The sequence below is a fragment of the Protopterus annectens genome, chromosome 15.part0, assembly GCF_019279795.1.
Source record: "Protopterus annectens isolate FY-2018-M chromosome 15.part0, PAN1.0, whole genome shotgun sequence".
NCBI classification, from domain to species: Eukaryota; Metazoa; Chordata; order Ceratodontiformes; family Protopteridae; genus Protopterus; species Protopterus annectens.
The window spans coordinates 457,671,423-457,689,444 of record NC_056749.1 but is presented as its reverse complement, the minus strand read 5'-3'; the positions used below and the strand labels follow the sequence as shown (position 1 = coordinate 457,689,444).

Sequence of the window (18,022 nt, the reverse complement as noted above, 5' to 3'; positions counted from 1 at the left end):
TACATAAGGGTTTGTACACTTCAAGGAGATTCTGATTATTAGACCTGAGAGATTGATCAGGGAGATGCATAGTAAGGATAGAGGAGACGGAGGGGCATTAAGATGGTTTGAAAATGAATTTATGAGCAATAGAGAGCTGAATGTAAAAGAGATAGTTGGGGAGCTCCAGCCATTTCAAGGAGTGTAAGGCACTAAAGTGGTGGGAGGAGGATTTTGGAGCTGGTAGCAAACGTGGAGATTTTATTGTAATAGGATGCCAGTTTAGCCTTAAGGGTGGCTTGTAGATTGGTAAGGAGAGGGGCCCCGTACATGAGAGAGGGAAGGGGGTAGGCAGTAGAGTGGGTAAGCTTAGTTGAAAAGGTAAGGCAGTGATTATGAGGATAAAGTATTCCAAGCTTCTGGTGAGTTTTCCTGATGTTAGTTTGAAGGTAAGTGTCAAACTTTAGTTGTTCATTGATAAGGGCACCTTGAAGCTTAGTATGGGGGACTATTTCAATAGGATTCATGCTTTGGCTTACTATACAGAAGGAGTTCTTGCCTAATTTGGTGTTTTTATATGGGGTAAAGATCATGATTTTGGTTTTAGATGCATTGAGCGCTAAGTGATTGTTTAGCATCCATGTCTCAGTGCTGTTAAAGGTGACCCGAGTTACATGCGTGAGTTTGGGGAGAGAATCAGCAGAGCAGATTCTAGTAGAGTTATCCGTGTATTGGACAAGTTTAGCATTTGGGATACAGTGATGAAAGTTGTTAATGAAGATGTTAAATAGTAAAGGACCCAGGATAGAACATTGGGGATGCCTGTCAGAGTGTTAGATAGGAAGAGGTACAATTTTTCCACTTGACAGCCTGCTGCCTATTTGTGAGGTAACTGGAAAACCAATTGATGGAAGAGGAGGAAAGATTAAGTTGAGAGAGCATGGACAAAAGTAGGCTATGGGAAATGGTATCAAAGGCCTTAGATAGGTCTAGGAGAAGGGTAGGTACAATATTGCCAGAGTTGCAAGCACAATTGATGTTATTGAGGAAGGATAGAAGGGCTGTGGTGGTATTGTGTCCAGGTCTTTGTGTCAGGGTCAGTAGATGGTTGCTTAAGAGGTAAGGTAAAAGTTGCAGGTGAATACATTTTTCAAGAATTCTGGAGATAGGGGAGAGAATGGCTATAGGGTGGAAACTGGAAATGTCGGTGTTGTTACTCCCTTTGTGTAAGGAAATGATAAAGGCTTTTTTCCAGAGGAGGGTTACATAGGATTCTTGGATGGAATGATTAATTAGAATACAGATAGGGAGAGCTATTCCATCAGCAGCTAACTTGAGGAAGTTAGATGGTAAGTTGTTAGAGCAGGATTTACATTTTTGGAGGAGGTTTTTTATAGTGTTGACAGGAATGGGTTTAAGGGTGAAGGGAGGAGGGTGGCTGGCATTGGTGGCAGAAGGAGAGGAGTTGTAGGTGAGAGATGTAGAAGAAGCTAATGAGTTCTTAGTGAAAGATGTGGTGAGCTTGGCTATAGAGGCTATGAAGGAGGAGCTAAATTTGGAGGCTATGATATGATCTGGAGAGCTATGGGCTGTCTTATCTGCTGGGACTAAGGAGTGTAGAGATACTACTCCAAAATTTCTTGGGGTTGGGTTTGCAATCAGAAGCAATTTGCTTTTTAACTCTGTTACAAAGTTGTTTGAATTCAGTAAGGGAGTTAGGTGTTTTGTATTTTTGGTAGAGTTTCCATTATTTATCATGGGTGTGCGTGAGGGTTATTGTTCCTTTGGAAAGCCAGGGGCAGTTTTGGATTTCACTCTTTTAGTTCTAGGAGGAGCAAAGCTGTTTAGCAGGTTAATAAATTAAGTATTAAAGTATGTAACAGAGTTTTCAGAGGGTTCCAGTTCATCTGTTTCGAGCAGTCAGAGAAGGATAGAGGGTTAAAGTTTGTGAGGGTATGGGTTAAGATATAATTATGTTGTAGGTGTAGGGAGGAAGGTGAGCAATGTATGAAGGTAGGGAGGTGATCACTAAGGGAATTGGGCAAGGTGCCACTATCAGAGATATTGTTGGGATGGGAAACTAATATCCAGTCCAGAATACTGCCTGAAGAGTTATCTGTTTTAGGTCTCGTAGGAGAGTTAATTATTTGAAAGAAATTGTAAAGGTTTATATTCTGGGAGGTATTGTCTGAGTGAATAAAAGTCCACTTGATGTTCACATCTCCTAGGATAATTGTTTCATTACTTATATTAGATGAGAAACAACAGAGAATAACTTCAAGAATGGGGTTGTTGTTTCCAGGTGGAATATATAGGTTAGCTATAACTATGCTTTTATGGTTGCTGATTTTTAGGAGGACCAGGGTTATTTCAGTTGTAGTGAATTGAGGTATAGGGTTGGTGTAATGTGTCCTTTCTTTTGTGTTCTGTCATTTCTTATGATTCTATAGTTGGGGGGGGGGGTGATTTCAGAGTCTTTTAGGTTTGGGCTGAGCCACATTTCAGAGAGTGATAGAATGTCAGAGTGGTTATGTGAGAGCCAAGCATGGAAGTTGTGCAATTTATTGGAAAGGCTTTGTGCATTAATAGTAGTGAAAAGGAGAGACTTGTGGAGAGAGGGTGAAGGTGCTGCAACTGAGTTTGTTTCCTGGTTGGCAGGGGGTCCAGAAAGGAGGATAGAGAATAGTTCAAGAAGGAGGGATAAAAGTTCTTTAGAATCCCCAGAGTTGGAGTTGAAGGGAGGAGAGAATATGGGATATTGATTTTGAGGGATGGGGACTATATTAGAGGTGACTAGCAGCTTTCTGTTAAAGAGGAGAGAATCATTGGTGTGGCAGAGATGAGGGGAAATGTAGGCTGAGTAGAAGGGCTCTTTTCTGGGATGAGTAGACGTTATGTGGTAGGGTGGGGAATGAGTGAGGTCAGGGAGGCAGGTAAGGTGGAGTAGAAGGCAGAGGGAGAAGAGAATAAGTATTGTGAGTATTGGCTACGCAGGTATAGTGTGCATCGTTATTGTAGTCTAGTGTGGAGGTATGGTGTGATATAAAAGGGTGCAGAGATAGATCCAAGAAGGAGAAATGAGCGAGAAGAGAAACTCAAAAACTATCAGTGAAAAACTGACACTGTTAAGTACACAACGTTGCTGGCAAGCAAAGGTGTGTTTAATGCTACATATAAAGTAGGGGCTGAGTTTATAGAGGTTGTGGCTAAAAATAACAGGACAACTAGAGATGGGAAGAATAAATTCACTGAGAAAAATAAATTCACTGAGAGCAGCAGGATGCAGAACAATAGTATACAATAAATTGCTAGAAACATGTTACCTGCTTTACTTTTAATTGTAAGTCTAAACCACTATGTTTATGTAAGTATCTTATGGAATCGTATGTTATCTGCTATGTTTTATAACTGTATGTGTAAACCACAATGCTCATGTAAATATCTTGTGTACAGTATGTTAGCAATTGTTCCTGGAGATTTTCTCCCCGGGCCTCCTCTGAAAACAGACAGCTTTGTCCATTCAGACCTCCCCGGTAAACAAATGTAAAATAAATAAATAAAGAGTGGGGGGTTTGCTGCCATCTAGTGGCATAACTATATACAGTTATATTGTGAAAAGTACAATTAAGGAGGGAGGAAAAGAGGCTGCAAAGGGGGGGGGGGTAGGAGACTGCTTTAGAACTGCTAGTGTGCACGCCACAGAAAAAAAAAAATAGGCAAATACAATGATATGTGGAAAATTCCTGGTAAAAAGTAATTAACATACTTTCAATACACTCTCAGTAGAGGAGAGAAGGTAGATGGAGCCAAAGGTGGTTTGGATATTTCTGGTGCACATCCTTTGAGGAGGAATACTGGCCTGGCCACTGTATGGTACATTGGGGGGAGCGCCCCCGGTTAATATACATGAGCGAGCTGTAATGAGACAAAGATTGAGTTAAAAAACTGTGTAGAGCATAGAGCAGCTGAGTGGGAAGAGAATAGGATGGGCTAGGGAAGTAGAAAACATGCAATAGGGGATCTTACTGCAAGAAGTTAAGTGTTACTTCTACAAAAGGTAAAAAACAGTGCAGAGGGAGTTAAGTGTTACTTCTACAAAAGGTAAAACACAGTGCAGAGGGAGTTAAGTGTTACTTCTACAAAAGGTAAAACAGTGCAGAGGGAGTTAAGTGTTACTTCTACAAAAGGTAGAAAACAGTGCAGAGGGTAATATGACAACACATTCATTGGAATAAACATGAGCTAATCAAAAATTTATAGTCAAACTACTGCTATGCATGTCACTGTAAACCATGACCACAGCAAGAGTGTTGCAAACAGTATCACGTTTGTGTAATAGGTTTCACGCTGTTACCATGAGCAGAAACATTTGGTCTGTAAATCTTTACATGTTTAAATCTAGACCACATAAAATGTTGCAAAAAGTAGCCAGTACAGTGCCAGTAGTGATACAGAGATGCTGACAGTATTACCACATGCATTAGTATGTACACAAACAGTTCCAGGGGTGAGTGATACACTCAGCACAGATGTGTATACTCTAAGTTTAGAAATGAGCCGATTGAATTATATAACAGCTGGCCACGCTATAAGCATTTTCTGCAGTTAAAATACAAATGGGTAGATGTAAAGATTGTATGAACACTAAGTAATGTAAACCTCATTTTATATTAGTAGCTACACAATTTTGGAAATAAAAGCACACTAAAATGTGTATGGTCATTATAAGCAGTGTGTGTTTTGCTCTCCCCCCCTAAAAGAATGAAAATGTTGTTTTACATTTAATCTTTTAGCTATGGAGATACTTTTGTCGGCAAAGAAGATAACCTCATTGGCTCTAAATACAAGAAAGTGGTGTACAAAGAATACACTGATGAGACATTCAAGACTCGCAAAGAGAGGTCAGAAGATGAGGAGCATCTTGGAATATTAGGTATGAAACAAAATTCTAAAAGGTAGACGATTAACAGTAAAATAGGTTCATGCCACATACAGCTCCAGAGATAACTAAATGGCATTATTTCATCATACTGTTCTAGTTTACATTTTTTGTACAGATCTTTATTTTTTTGGTTTATTGCTGCTCAAGTCAACAAGAAAATTGATATTTTTTGTGTTACAAATTCTTACAATATTACTTTTGTGTTTGAAACAATAATTATATGTTATCATTTATCAATGTGCTGTCATAGTATTATTAATAATAATAATACAGTCCCATTCATCCACAACCCCTTTTCCCATTCTTGCACATGGGGTTGGGGTGTCACTTCAAAAGTGGCAATCATCTAGAGCCAGGGTTCACACTGCCAGTATTGTTGTTAATAGGAAGTGTACACTATGAGGTATGAACAGTCAAGAAGCAAATTCATCTAGTTCCTCAAGAAACTGGAATCAGCAGTAAGTTAACAGGAAAACAAGTCTAAAAGAAGTGTAGTGCGTACTGTTTCTTGATACTTTACTAGAAAAGTTTCCTTGGACATGTAAGGTACATTTTAAATAAGTTTTTTTGTTCAGAAGCTGATTTTAATGTTGCCTAAACCACATGTACAAAATATCTAACGAGGCCTAAAAAAGATATAGAGATATTTTTAATTATACAATGACCCTCCATTAATATTCCAAAATGTGCACGCTGATTGGCCAGAGTGCCCATTGTAAATCCCGCAATATACCAATGTAAAAAGATCTGGTTGCCTGAACTCCATTGGTATAAAGTGTCCAAAACTTTTTTTTTTTAATAAAAAAAAAAAAAAAAAAATGGAGCAACGGAGACTTTCTTTTCTCTGTTGCTTCTGTTTCAAAGCATTGATGTACTGGGTATGCATGGGAACACAAGTCCCATACGCATGCGCTGTACATCAACACAAGGAAGCAGTATACCACGACCGGCGGAACAGTAATGCGCCATTATACAAATACATTATTTATGAAAAGTATTTTTTTTTCTTAAATAATGTCATTGTATAATAGCAATAACTGACTCTGTGGTTGTGGTATATTGAAGATTTACCCACAGTTGACTTTATTTAATCACTCGGGCTTTGCCCTCGTGATTAAATCATGCCAACCATGGGTAAATCTTCAATATACCACACCACGTAATCAGTTATTGCTTAATTATTAAATATGTGCATGAAGACCTAAGTGTGTATTATTTTTTCTTTTGTGTCCAATTATTTTTCTTTGAACAATATTTTTTATTATTATAATAGCCTTTGCTTTCCCTGGTGATACATAGCGCAGCATGGTATTTCTCCCAAACCTTGAGGACTGGCTCAGTTGTTGCTTACAATTTAGGTCATTTACAAAGCAAAATATTTACTAAGAAAATAGCATTTAGAAGAAAAAAAGGCAGCATTACTTGAAAACCCAACTGAAAAATGCCATCTGTACATCAGCATTTTTATGTCTGGTGTAAGCCACGGTGCAGGTTAGTGTTAACTCTGTTAAAATTAATATTCCTGATCAATACATTATATCTTTTGCTCTTTCACTGCACATTACCATTTCCAGATGTGAGCCATGCATCCACTCAAGTATTTGCCTTGTTAGTTGATTATACCCTATTTGGTTTGAACTTGAAGCAGCAAACACAGACTGTTTCTTCATTAAAAGAAAAAAAAATGATAGAATTTCTTCACATAATAAAAATTTTTGCTGTGATCAACCTCACATTGTAACTTCTTTCAAAAAATGCTTTTTTATGTTGGGGTCATGCAAGAGCATGCATTATGGTTATGGATGCATCATCCATAGCATCTTTCCCCACTAAGGTTATAGACAACTTTTTCCACTACCCACAGTATTAAAACCCTGCAAAACCAATATAAACAGAATGAATAGCCATGCTATATGGAGATGAGTAGTTTAGAACATGTTGCTTCACTGGTATTACACCATAGGTTTGATGTTATGCCACTGAATTATTTAAAGTCTGATCAGCCTATAACTTCTAAGATGTAGGGAACACATGTCTTGAAAGAACTCAAAGCAATCTGAGCATTACTGGAATACCTAGCAGACCTGATGAAAGCTACAGTGATGGATATACAGCATGTAAAATCAGTGATGGCAAGCCACAATGCACAACTTGCAGCAATCCAAGTGATTCTAGGCAAACAGAAATCGAGGCTGGTGGAAGACCATACAGTGGAGACCCCAACACCCATTTCAATTCAGGGAATACAGAAGTGCTCCCTTAACTTAGAGACCAAGTTGAATGATTTAGAAAATCGAGCTCGATGGAACAACCTTCGTATTATTTGCCTCCCTGTGAAGGTGGAGGGGGCAAACCCTCTTGGGTTTATTAAATATGTTTTTTTCCTTAGGAACAATTACCAATTATTGAGTGAACTCATAGGATGACTACCAAACCAGCAACTAATTATCATCCTCACCAATTCATTTTTAAATGTCTTTATTATACACACTATGAGAAAATCCTACATAAAGCAAGGACTTTAAGGCAAAATCTTATGGTGGTTTGACACAGTGTACACATTGCCCCCTCTACAATAAAAGAAAGGCACTGGTGCCATATATAAGATGTTGTACAGAATTGGACTACCAAGTTTAGTTATGCTATTCATCTATGCTGTATTTGGTAATAGGTTTTATGCAAATGTTCTTTCAGTTTCCCCAAGGAAGTGGAACAATTTCTGTAGCACCAAGGGAAATGGGTCAACAGCACCTATGTGAAAGTAGCAGGCACTGAGCAGTTCATAGGGTACTCCCATTTCTTGGTTCCAGCTCCTCCTTGCAAGTTACCCAGTACAAAGAAAGGTAAGGATCTTCTAATGGCAAGTTCTTCATGACTCACTCTAATCCCCACCAGACTAAGCTATATGAGGATGGAACAGTGATCATCAAAGCAGCCCTCAACGGGGCAGGGAGTCTTCATAAAGGAAGAGGAAGATGAGATGGCTTTTTGTTATCCAAAAGAAGTGGCACTGCTTGAGAAGTCTTGGGCAGATTTAAGTGACAATGATGACTATAACACTGTTACGTCACAGTAAATATGGATTGGAACAGTGTAATGTATTTGCTTATTTGCGACTGTATATTGTTCAGAGTTCATGGATGCAGAAGCTGAAAAGCGTGCTGAACATTGATCTGAGCCAGGGGAGGGGACTGATAGACATTTTGTCCTGGGTGCTAAGCCAAACTTGAAATCTGTAATGGACTCTATTTTACTGTTAGTTTTTCTGGCCCTCATTGTTGGAGTTTTTCATGTTAAGTACTTAAAATTGTACACCAGTTGACTAATACTGCTTCATTATAAGTTGACCTACAAAACCAGCAAAATAAGTTCCATCAGAAATGTTAATTAATAGCCTTACCAATAATTCAGTAAGTCAAGATAATGATATAGGACAGCAGGTTAAAGAGGTTAGGATTCAAGTGCTCCTAGGGAGTAGCTGGGATGTATGGGTTATGTCTATACCATATTGTATTAAGGGAATAATACAATCCCCACAGCAGTTACAGTCACCTTTTTTTTTTTGCGGGAAACTAAGGTTAAAAAAGAATGCTTGTAAATGGAAAGAAAGTCTTATATGTGCTGTGTGACACTGACCAAGATAGGTGTTGTGATCCTTCTAACTAGCACATCAGGGTGGATGACAAGAAGAGAGACTAAAGCTAACCAGGGTAGATGGGTTGCTATTCAGGCAGATTCAAGCTTCTAATTTTTTGATAGAAGTGCTTGGCAGGCACACATAGCTTTAGTGAGGTTTTGACATACTGTTCCTTGGGGTATCATACAAGGAAAGGGCATGAATGTTGTATTGGGCCCATGACAGTTTACAATTCCAAATGGGAAACTTTTTCTACCAAAAGTATCTAATCTTCTCAGAACCCTTATGTGTGAATTTGATCTAGTGGAAAGCTGGAGAGATCTTGACCAAGCAGTAAATGACTACACTTTTATAGCCCTTGCTGTAGGAGTAATGAGTGGACTTGACATGTGGCTAATTAGTAGGACTCTAATACATAGATGCCAAGATGTCACAATATTTCTTAATGTTTGTTTTAGATCATTCCATGGTTCAGATAGACCTGAAAAACAAACTGCCATCCTCTATGGCTATGTTTTGGAAATTTGGTACACTATTACTTAGGGACCAACAATGTTAACAACATTCATAGAATAGATTGAAAGTTATTAGAGTAAATTCCTGGATGACAAAGAAGCAAGAGGTAAAGTTTGGGATCACCTCAAAAGGGAAGCCAAAGGAAGAAAGAGAAATATTAACTAAATACAGGAATGAACTTTGGGGAAATAGATTTCAGTTGCTTTAGCTCTCCCATCAGGGTTTTGTCTCCCACCTTTTTGTACTTACACTGCTGTTTGATATTCATAATTTGTATGTCTAAAGTTTTTCTCCTTACTTAATTATATGCATAGAATGACTGTAGAAATTATTCACAAATGGAACAGGATCCAACTAAATTATTGGGTCAAGGGTTTAGCATCCCAGAAAATGTTAGACCAAAGATGTAAGGAGTGTCACCAAGATATGGCAGTTACAGCACTGAGTGATACAAGGGGTGAAATATGTATGAATTTAAGTGGTATAAATAAAGTACTGCCAAATAATATCATGACTGTACTCAAACAAGGCCAAATAAAATAGATTGGGTATCCTGCACTGTAGATGAAAATTTTATAATATCTAAAAAAACAGACAAGTGAGGAAATTGTTTATAATATAGAGTGCTGGGCTATAGCTAACTGGGTCTAGTTTATCTTTATTTGGTTTTGTGAACATATGTACAATAGTTGTGTAAATTTCCCTACAGAAAGTTTAAGTCTTGTTTGCCTTGTGGAATAATCAAAAAAGTGTCAATGTTAGATATTGTTTCCATCTTTAGTATCGATGGATTCCTTGTAGATTTCTACAAGAGTTAAATCTTTGCTAAAGTAATAGCAAATCAAATGGTTCATCTCTGTCTAATCTGGTAGGAATGAATCATATGTGATTTTTGAAGCTTTGAGCATGAACCCCAGATTAGTGAATGTCTGGCTTGACATTCAGTGAGGATGCACAAGAAAATTTCACAACAGCAAAAGTCCTGTTGGACTTTAGCAAAGCCTTTGATTCGGTTATATGGCAGTTTATTTGGCTAGCTATGGTGAAGCTGGGTTTCTTGCATTCCTTTATTAGAGGGGTGCAAAGTTTTATATGCCCACTCCACTGCCAGAATTACTTTTAATAATCAACTCTTGGAGAGTGTGAGGATGAAGCGTGGGACACACGAAGTCTGTTTGCTGTCTCTCCTGTTATTTATGTCAGTAGTTTATGTAATGGACTGTGCAATGCAGCAGATGTTTGACTCATGTTTTATTAATCAAAAGAAAAAAAGCACTCAGATAGCTGCTGCTCGCCCACAAACTTCTTTAATAACACAGCACAGCACACCCAGTAAAAAATAACGCTGTACACAGTTCTCAGTACGTTTTCGTCCAAGATTTCATCAGAATGTTTACAAACACAACTCCCTCCCATTTTATACAAAAAACACTTCACCAATAAAGCAATTAAAACAATAAATCAATTCATTAAGCTTTTGAACCTGCTTAACACAACCAAGAACTTGCTTGTGAACATAGTACTTAAACTGCTTAAAGTTACTATAAAAATGTCCCTACATTGTTTTAAATGCTTTATTGGTGAAGTGTTTTTTGTATAAAATGGGAAGGAGTTGTGTTTGTAACCATTCTGATGAAGTCTTGGATGAAAACGTACTGAAAACTGTGTTCAGCGTTATTTTTTACTGGGTGTGCTATGCTGTGTTATTAAAGAAGTTTGTGGGCGAACAGCAGCTGAGTGCTTTTTTTCTTTTGATTTGTGACTGTTTGGCACTTGGTCCATGGTTTTTGCTTTATTTCATGTTTTATTAAGTTAGGGAAGTGGAAGGTGGTTTGATGATGATTGTTTAATGTGCTTAAGTGATCCTAAAGGCCAGATAGATTCTATAATTGTCCATCTACAGGAACTGTTAACAAATACAAGGCTAATAATTAATCCAACCAAATCAGGTGCTTTCCATTAAGTGTAATGGCATACACAGAGCTGCACAAATGTAAATCCTTTCCAGCAGTATCTCTACTTTGGAATGCTGCCTTGGCATACTGTTCAGAATTATGAGAATGAACACTTTACCTTTGCTACAAAGCATTATAAGGAAATTGCCATATTTCAAAACTTTGAAGCTAATGTCTATGAACAAGATCCAAGCACTGAAAATGATTATTTTCCCAAGCTTCTGTATGTCCCGAGACACAGCATACATATTCTCTTCTCCCTTTTCTCAAGAAATGTGAGAAAGCTATTTGTGACTGTTTGGTATGGTAAATCTCCATGGATCTGTAGTTGTAGGTTAATGGTACCCAAAAAATTACCTGGGATTTGGCCTATTCAACTTAGCCTATGGAACAGCAATTATTGGGTCATTCTATTTCTGAACAATGTCACAGATATCTCCACTATGGATTCTCATTTAGACTGAATTAGATGACAATACATACAAACATAGACTAGGATCTCCCTCTTTCAAATTCTGGAAACCAGGAGGTGTTACTGAAAAAAAGTATAGATTCATCTAAGCTTACTATATACTGGAAAGTTTGGTCTGTACAGACAAGTGGGTTGTTCCAAACTACTCTGGCCTGGCAGGACTGGATTAAACTACTTTATAAGGGACATGTGGGATGTAAGTATAAACCAGCTGCTATCATTTGATGCATTGTGCACCAGGTTCCCTAATCTATAAGTCAGTTGGTGTCAATATCTTCAAATGAGACATACTGTAACATAGAAATGGGTAATGTTTGCATTTACTCTTGTGTATCAACACAAAAGTGAAACTTGTCTAGCTTTACAATACTTATGCAATTTACCCACTCTCTGGCTCTAATTCTCTCTGTGTGTCAGTTACAATTTTTGTAAATATTAGTTTATGCTCACTTTTATTGCTGAATAACTGGTAATTTCTTCACAGCACGTATCATTGGTATAACACAATAACATGTTTCCATATAGTATCCCTCTGGCAAATGCCATAAACCTTTAAATAATCCAGCATACTTGTAAAGGATATAATTAGGTTTTTACATATTTCAGGCTGTATATTCATCTATATGACCATACCTATGCGAGTATAACCGCACATTTCTCTGTGTCTCACATTGCATACTCCTTTAACTGTTCTTAACTTCTTACAACATAAACAAACATACGTTATTAAGCATAAGCATTTCAATAAAAAAGACAGTTTTGCAAATTTTATGACTGTGTGGCTTTAGTTGATGCTCTGAAAATGCTAAGACTGTGTTGCCTATTTCCTATTCCTTTTAGCTGTTGTTGTTGTATCTTTCGGCTTTTCCCGATTAGGGGTCACCACAGCGGAACTCCGGTCCACTAACGATTGGTAGTTGATTTTTACGTGCCGAGTTACCAGTACTGACGCACAACCTTCAACAAAGGTATGCCCATTCACGCATGTCTCTACGCAGAAGACGCTCTAACTGAGAATCGAACCGGACAGCGTCTTACTGTGAGGCGACAACGCTACCACAGCATATTCCTTTTAGCTGTAATGTTTCAAAATTATTTTCAGGTGCGTAATTACATGATATATCTCTGTTTAGCTAAAATTTAACATTTTGCTTTTTCATTCTTAACATTTACATGCAAAATGTCTGACTTGCATTCTTGTCTTATTGTTTATGATACTTTTCAGACTTTACTGTAACAACTTATTTCACTTTTATAGCATTCACAAACTACTCATTTTCAGATTTCTTTTCAACTACATGTACACTTACTTTGGAATACAATAGTGTTTCCTTTATTACATTTTTTGAAAAACAGTTCTTTCTAGAAAACTGACTAAATGTAGGACAATGCTTCCTCTACTGCTTACAGCCACACTGAGTACATGAGGCTTGAACTTTGGCTGCAGCTTTACATGACGTACACTGTCTTATTGTTAGATATCACCTTTAATTTACTTAAAGACAAATACATAATTTACTACACTGTTTGCAAGACTAACAGGCTTCTAGTCAGCAATGTTCTTCTCTAAGCCATTAGATAAAATGTACCAGTCTCACATGAAGGCTCCTTTAAAACAAAATTGGATGTTATGTAGTCCATTAGTTTAAACAATACCCCTATTGTTACTAATGATGGCTAGGTTAAAGGAAAACAATTGTCAAGATGTGTCAATAGTTTATTTACTCAAGTAATAGATCATGCAAGCTGTTAAAAATCATAGGTTCTTTTAAAGATTCTTCAGAAATTACTTGTGGTCACTGTTTTGTTCAGCAAACAGCCTTTATTCCATTTATCAGATGAACGCTTTCACCCTATACATGGACTTCATCAGATCAAGGGAATAAAGTGCATATCTTACTTAGACATCTGCAAATGTTTTTTTTTGTGTGTCAGGTTTTAACTATATGTCATGCTAGACTTATCCAATTTTAAATGGATTTGATTTTTATTAGTGTATTATGTCATGCCAAAAATTATACTAATAATTAATAGCTGTATCGTTAAGTCATTAAAATGATTATGCTGTGTACCAGATGTCAAACTGCCAAAATTCTGCCTCAGAGCATGCATCAGGGTTAAATGATTGTGACTCCTTAATACTTCACATGTCATATGATAATATGCTGATATATATATATATTTTTTTTTGTCATCTCAACAGGTCCACTGATTTCTGCAGAGGTTGGAGACATTATTATTATTGTGTTTAAAAATAATGCTACTCATCCATATTCTGTTCATGCTCATGGTGTGCAAGAATTAAATCTTGGACAGAGATCTGCTGCCATGCCTGGTAAGATTACATGACTTACAAAGAATGACTGAATTAATGCATGTTTAAATGGTGGTTTCACAGGATATTGCAGGTGAGATCCATGGAATCAAGGGCCACTTGTTCAACCAATAAATATGAATACTTACTGAGTTTAAAAGGCAATGATCTCTGCTTTGTTTCATGAAATATGACTTAGAAACATCCTTAATTATCAATAATTAATCCATGTCTGTGTTCACTGCAATTTAGCATTTGACCAAGAGCATACTATGAAACATTCTAATGTTACAGTAACATAAAACCAAACATGCTCACCAATTTTTAAGCAGATACATTTTTACAAGATGGTTTACATCAAACAACAAACATTCAAGTCTTACTTAATACATTATTTTAGTTGGCACTAATAGTATATGCATGTCAACTCGCATAGTGTTTCATGTTATAACTAACAAATGACTAGAACGAGTGTAGTCTCAGCAAACATTAATGGCTTCATTGCATAGAATTAGAGATGGGGAATACCGGCTGGCATATTGTGTCAATGCCTGACATGTCCTATATTTTTAAAGAAAATATAAGCAGTTGCCATCTCAATTCATCAGCTACTGATTTGTCATGGATACTTTGTAACACCATCTCTGAGGTCACACAATATGGAGGAAAAGGTAAAAGGAAGGTTGCTTTTTTATGTTTTGATAATGTTCAAAGCTGTGAAATTCCTCTGTTCAACAGAGGTCACTACACCGCAAGTAAAAGTCCATTTTATTTATTTATTTACCCATCTACTTACTGTATTTACATACTTATTTCATAAGTATTTCACATGTTAAAAAAGGCCATATCTAGAAAATTATGCCTAGCACACATAAAACATGCATAAAAGTTGAAGCTCCATGCTGCTAAAGTTAAAGATAGCAATTCTTATTGGGTTTAAATATACCTTTCTTAAAAGGATACTTCATACACCTTCTGTTGGAGGCGTACAAGAGTCAGACTCTTATCAGACAAGGTGACTGATGCCAAAGACCAGCACAATGTATCCAAAGGACAGATGTCCACAGTATTTGAATCATGTCCTTGAAACAACTACTGGACACTCTCCTAATGACCTCAGTTGCCTAGCCAGGTCACATGGCATCAGAATCTCTTTCAGATAACCAGGATCCAAATCTTGTGGAATTCTATAAGTCAGTAATAAGATCTTAAATTCTAAATGGGCTGTGACTGAAAGCCAATGCAAAGCTCACTGTACCGGAATAATTTGGTGTATGTAAGAGTGACTTTACCACAACATTCTGCTCTGTTTGCAGAACTCCAGGTCTCTACCTGAGAGACCAAGGTAGAGAGCATTGCAGTAATCTACGTGAGGTAATACAAGAACATCTATCACTGCAACAGGGTCTTCAAATGGAGTGAAGTTCCTAATCTAGATTTTCCCCTAAGTAAAACACCCTTAGAATTGATTAAATATGTATATATTTGTACAAGGAATGAACTCACTTACGTGGATGGAGGTGGGACTGCGTATCACAGAATCACATTTTTTTTGTGTTGACCTGCATTCATGCACAAATGCAGTATGTTATTTCAGTTGGAAATTTATTGTGGCAGGCAAGTATGCATGTAAAAAATGAAAATTTTTGCCATTAATAATGTCAATAGAAGAACAGTACTTTATGAATAATAATGAACATATATACTTGCAATTTTTGAATAATAATGTGAAGTAGGCATACCTTGCTATGAGGAAGTGAAAGCAACAAGTTGCTATTTTCTTTCTTAAAGCACTTTGTCTGCTGTTATAGTTAAAGGTATACACTTCTGAGTCAGAGCTTTAATCAGTGATCAGCTCCATTTCATTTACCAATGAATAGTTTCAAAATGATGGATTGGATTCCATTGCATTACACAGCTGTGAAGTTGCCACCGATGAGTCTAATTCACCATTATAAGCATAAGAAGTTCATTCATTTCCCTTTGATACACAGTGTCTTTGTTTTCATAGTCTTTTTGCATTCTGAAAAGTGCTGCCCACCCATCACACCACATCAGCAAGAGTTGTGTTGCCCACCCATCACACCATATCACCAAGAGTTATTCTAAGTCAATAGAAATATTCATTGTCTTTTCACAATTTATTTGTTTTGATATTCAGATGCATTCTCACAGTCTGTGCTTGTGACACTTCTATCTCCCAGCAATGAGCTGCCTTTTGTGTTAATATCCAACGTGGTCAATGGTTCTGCTGAACCTATTCTTCAGCCGTGCTGATTAGGAGATGTTCCTTCCATCCATCCATCCATCCATCCATCCAGCCACAACCTCTTTTTCCCATTTTGCACACAGGGTCGGAGTGTCACTTCAACAGTGATAGTCATCTAGAGCCACAGATTACGCCACCAGGTGGCAAGCCCTGCCACAGTTGTTCTTCCACACCACGTTGTCACATGTACACACACATCTATGGCCAATTTAGAGTGCCCAGCTAAGGAGATGATCATTGTTTACAAATCTGCTAGCAGAGCTAATGTCTCTTTCTGCTTCTTTTGTCAGTAGCATCAAATCTCTACACAACTGCACAGCCAGAATAATTTTTTTGCCCATCCAACATTTCTTAACAAGAACCAATAAACACAATACACTGTAACAGACGTAACTATGCATAATATATATTCTCTAACAGCTAATAACGATTCTATTTGCCATGTATTTGTGGTAGGTTACTTAAGTTGAGAATAATTCCACTCATCTTTAAAGGCGGAGGAATACATGTCAAAAAAGTACTGAAATGTAACCATACTTACCTGTTGTAATGATCCATACAGTAATTGGGGCAATGAAGAAATGCCTTTCCTACACAAAACTTGCCAGTTAATAAAAAGGACATCTAGAAAATTGGGTTTCATATTAATTATACATAAAAGGGGTTTAACACAAGTTTACCTTAACTACTTAATAGCTATATGTAGCCTCTAAGCTAGGCCAGAACTTTAGGACGCATGACAATAATTTACCTTACCAGACATAGAGATAAGTGGCCATCTAGGATATTAACCTCAATTTGTGTCCAAAAGCATGCAGTTATACCAAATGAGGTAAGACATTTTTGTAAGGCAGAAGCAGCCACATAGATTTTTAATATTGGGAAATACAGTCCACATCTCTGTCTCAAGGAAGATAATACATTAGAAGGTGCCTTATGCCTACCTGATTGCCAGATATAGGCTAACAAGTTTTATATTTTAGCCAGCCAAGGATCTGCTGGGAAAGTTGGAATATGTCTTGGAAACTAGTAATGTTTAGCGCATTCATTCTACTTATAAGGGTTAAATATAGCTCATTCCAGAAATGTACCAAGATATATAACTTTGGCCATAGCTTAGTCAAGTTGGCAGATATTATGGGATTCTGTACATAAGTGTTTGGGAGGTTTAGTAGGTCATTTACAAGACAGCTTTTGCCTCATCTTGCTAAGAGTAATAGCCATGTCATAAATGGGTAGTATTTCAGCTTTTTATATGTTCACTTTAGGGCCAGCATTAGCTGAAAAATTAGAAAAAAATTAGTTAAAAGGGTAACATCATTTATAGGGTCATTTGCTGATATCGATCAATCATAAAAAAAAAAAATCAGAATTTTTACTTCTTCAACCTCCAGATGCAAACCATGAAGGTCAGAACCATGAGCAATTTTCCATACAGGGGTGGGGGGATGTCAATGGCTAATAAAAAATAAAAGATTCGAAAGTGGGCAGTCCTGTCTCATACCATTTTGAAGGGCAAAACTCTTTGAAGTTGTTGCATCTGCCAAAAAAAAATATATAAAAAAGCCATGGGCTGCCAGTGCAACACCTTGATGGCAGTGATAGAAGGAAGCAAGATATTATAAGCACCTAAAATATTCCACAGGAAAGTAGAAAAATCAAAGTTATGGCCATATACTTTAAAAATTAGCTATTTTCTAACATTCCTTATAAGACTTTTAACAAACTGACCCTGGAGAGAATCCTTTAAAACAACAGCTACACCATTTTGGATGTGCCAGACTAGACTAAATATAGTAGTTTTTAATTTTAATACATATAATGTGCTTCTTTACTGTTTTTAATTCCTGTAAAAATAAAATATCAGCTTCAATAGACTGGAAATTTTGAAAAGCATGCTTGAAGTTAAACTTTTAATACCAGTAATTAGATACACAT

The 18,022-nt window shown here is 37.0% G+C and overlaps 1 protein-coding gene across 2 annotated transcripts in view; it reads left to right on the top strand.

Annotated features, from left to right (window-relative positions):
• HEPH (hephaestin) overlaps positions 1–18,022 on the top strand; it is a 995,050-nt gene that overhangs the window by 649,010 nt on the left and 328,018 nt on the right. For both annotated transcript variants that reach the window (XM_044057195.1, XM_044057196.1), the window contains exons 14-15: positions 4,773–4,912; positions 13,705–13,836. In XM_044057195.1, the coding sequence (XP_043913130.1) occupies positions 4,773–4,912; positions 13,705–13,836 (272 nt within the window). The remainder of the gene's footprint in view (positions 1–4,772; positions 4,913–13,704; positions 13,837–18,022) is intronic.